Raw genomic sequence first — 3297 nt, 5'->3', positions numbered from 1 at the left:
CAGAAAGAAGCGCAGAAGCAAAATATGCACAGTGTCACACATCTACAAGAAATTGTATCGAAAGGACCTTTGGACTTTTGAAAAATGTATGGAGATGTCTTCTCAGTCATCGTGTGCTACATTACAAACCCATCATGGCATCAAATATAATTATAGCTTGTGCCGTACTGCATAATATAAGACTCCGTTATAATCTTATAGATGAAGAATTCGACATTGACGAAAAAGGTGAAGCTGCAGCCGTGCAAAGAGCTACACTTCAAGAGTATGTTGAAGCACGTATTCGTGTTAGAGCACAAGCACAAGAAATTTTTGATGCAGATGCAGAACAATTAAATCTCGGAAACAGATTACTAGAAGCGAAAAGAGTACAAAAGAGAATTCTTCGTACTCAGTTTGGCTTACAAAATTAAACATGATGAAATAATGAACAACGAAGTATAATTATCATTTCTAAACATACTTTTATTATATTATAATACATATTGCAGTCTTGTCTTTGTATATATTATCGTCTCTTTTAAAATAAAACAACAAACACCATAAACAAAATAAACAAAAAAAATAAAATATATTGAAACAAAACATATTTTTATCCATTATGTTTTCTTACTAAGAGCTTCACATATTTGTAAACAAAACTTTTAACGTTTCTACCAATGTCTTGAAGAGTTCAGTTTGCTGTTCGGTTGCAGAAGCAATGCGATTTAACACTAGATTTACGGACCGAGCCAATTTGACTCATTAAAAATTTGATCACTATATATATATAAAACTTTAATATTACTTTTTAAAAACATACGTTGGTTTTTAGTTAAGTAATGAAATATATGTAAACGTTCATTCCTCTTCCCCGCAGACCCCTTCATTTCGCATTATCGAATGTGGTATACTTATTTTCACGGTTGTGAGCCAATTTGACTCATAGAATGGTTTAACAGTTAATCGCATAACATGAAATTTATTGGTCCTATCAGGCCTGGGCAACAGTCAAGTCGCACGTGATTTGTTTCTCTTCTCATTTGGCATTCCTCACATACAATATTTGTGTGTATGTGGGAGCCATTGTCACTTGTTTTCGCTATTCCGCTACATTATTACCCACTTCTGTCATCATTTCGATTTATACATCGCGTGTGAGCAGTGCAGTGAAGTAATATATAATTTATAATTTTATAAAATTCATTTTTTGCCAGAAAAATTTGATCCACAAAGGTAATTTTGTAATTTATTTGTAAAAGGTATTACAATTGATATTTATTTTATCTGGTTATCTAGGGTTTCTATTATGGGAAAATATCAGAAAAATTGTCTTTTGTTGGAAAAACTAATCAAAATAAAGAAAGACCAATCAGATAATGAATCGGATGCAATTGATATAGACCAATGTGATAACGAAATTGAATTAGAGGAGGAAGTCAATAAAATTGAATCTTCAAGCAGTGAAGATGAAGATCTTTGTTATATAGCTCCTAACAAAAAAAGAGCCAGGGTTGTTTCTGATTCTGAAACCGAAAGCGAAGATGAAATTTTTCGTTACACAGCTCCTAGTAAAAAAAGAGCTAGAGTTATTTCTGATTCTGAAACCGAAAATGATTTAGACGCTATCGATACATCTTCTGATAAAGAAATTTCAGCCGAAAAAGCTGCTGATGGGACTTTATGGGAAACATTGAACGAAGGCAGAAACGTAGGTAGATCACCGATTTATACCATATTCAAAGACGTTTCTGGTCCAACTGCCTATGCTAAAAGGCATATTATGCTTGGTTCGGCAAGTAGCGCATTCAATTTGATAATTGACGAAGGTATGATGGCGTATATAAAATCATGTACCGAACTCGAAGCTCATCAAGTTTTGAATAATAAGGAATGGACGGTTACAAAATCACAATTGTGGGCCTTTGTAGCAATTTTATTTGCTAGAGGAGCATATGAGGCAAAAAATTTGAAGTGTTCATATTTGTGGTCTGCGAAGTGGGGTCCGGCTTTTTTCGCCCAGACAATGTCTAGAGATAAATTTATAGACATACTTCGGTTCATACGTTTTGATAAAAAAAATGAACGCAGTGAAAGACTGAAGACAGACAAATTTGCCTTGATTTCAAAAATATGGGAAAAATTTATAGAGAATAGTCAGGCTTGTTACAAACCTGACGCAAACATAACGATCGATGAGCAATTATTCCCTATTAAAGCTAGATGCCGATTTACGCAGTACATGCCGAATAAGCCGGATAAATTCGGCATCAAATTTTGGCTGGCATCCGATGTTAGAAGCAAATATCTTGTAAACGGTTTTCCGTACTTGGGCAAGGATGAAACCCGAGGATCAAACATTCCCTTGAGCGAATTTGTAGTAACTAAGCTTGCAGAGCCATATTTAGGCTGTGGACGAAATATTACCACAGATAATTTTTTTACTAGCATTTCACTTGCAAAAAAGTTACTTGCAAAGAAAACTACTTTGGTTGGCACTATACGTGCAAACCGAAAAGAATTACCTAAAATTGCGAAAGCCAAGAAAGATAAAATAACACAGTTTTCTACAAAACTGTATAGATCTGAGAATTGTACCCTGACCATTTATAAAAGCAAGCCTAATAAAAAGGTTTTACTACTAAGTACAAAACATAAAAATATAACAATTGAAAAAAATAAAAAACTTGTTCCAGAAACAGTAACCTATTATAATAGCACCAAGTATAGCGTTGATGTATTTGACCAAATGGCCCGAAAATATAGCGTTAAAGCAAGTTCACGCAGATGGCCTCTACAAGTTTTCTACAACATTTTAGATTTAGCAGCTATCAATGTTTGGATTCTGTATAAAGAAACGACTCAAGTAAATATTTCACGAAAAGATTTTATTTTCCAATTGGCTGAAGAGCTAAGAAGTAAATATAGAGAAGAAGTCGAGAACACTTCCATTCCAATGACAGAAATTCATGCTACTGACGCACGGAAGAATTGTCAAGTTCAACAATCATGCAAAAGAAACAGATGTAGAAACCATTGTGCTAAATGTAATAGAAATGTTTGCGGAAAATGTGTTTCAAAAACAGAGTTTATATGTAAAAAATGTTTTCCATGAATTTTTTGATAATAAACATTTCATTTAAATTGATTTGGAACTATTTTCTTTGCAAAAAACTTCAATTTTCTTGTATGAGTCAAATTGGCTCACTTCAGTAAAAATAGGTATATAATCAACATCCGTAAATCTAGTGTTAAAGTTACAACTAGTACCTAGTAAGACGTGGAAATCAGAATAATGTTATAATTATAATTATAAAA

The 3297-nt window shown here is 33.1% G+C and overlaps 1 protein-coding gene across 1 annotated transcript; it reads left to right on the top strand.

The window, feature by feature from the left end:
• The first annotated feature begins 1288 nt into the window (after positions 1-1288).
• Positions 1289-3094, top strand: LOC112589931 (piggyBac transposable element-derived protein 4-like). Its single transcript, XM_025305009.1, has one exon. It carries the CDS (start codon positions 1289-1291, stop codon positions 3092-3094), a length of 1806 nt encoding a protein of 601 aa, XP_025160794.1.
• The last annotated feature ends 203 nt before the right edge of the window (positions 3095-3297 follow it).

This window comes from Harpegnathos saltator, unplaced genomic scaffold (genome assembly GCF_003227715.2).
Source record: "Harpegnathos saltator strain DR-91 unplaced genomic scaffold, Hsal_v8.6 scaffold66, whole genome shotgun sequence".
Lineage (NCBI taxonomy): Eukaryota > Metazoa > Arthropoda > Insecta > Hymenoptera > Formicidae > Harpegnathos > Harpegnathos saltator.
This window is presented reverse-complemented; position numbering and strand designations above follow the sequence as displayed.

Coding starts and splice junctions, on each gene's coding strand:
- LOC112589931 (XM_025305009.1), top strand. CDS start 1,289: ATGGGAAAATATCAGAAAAATTGTCTTTTGTTGGAAAAACTAATCAAA.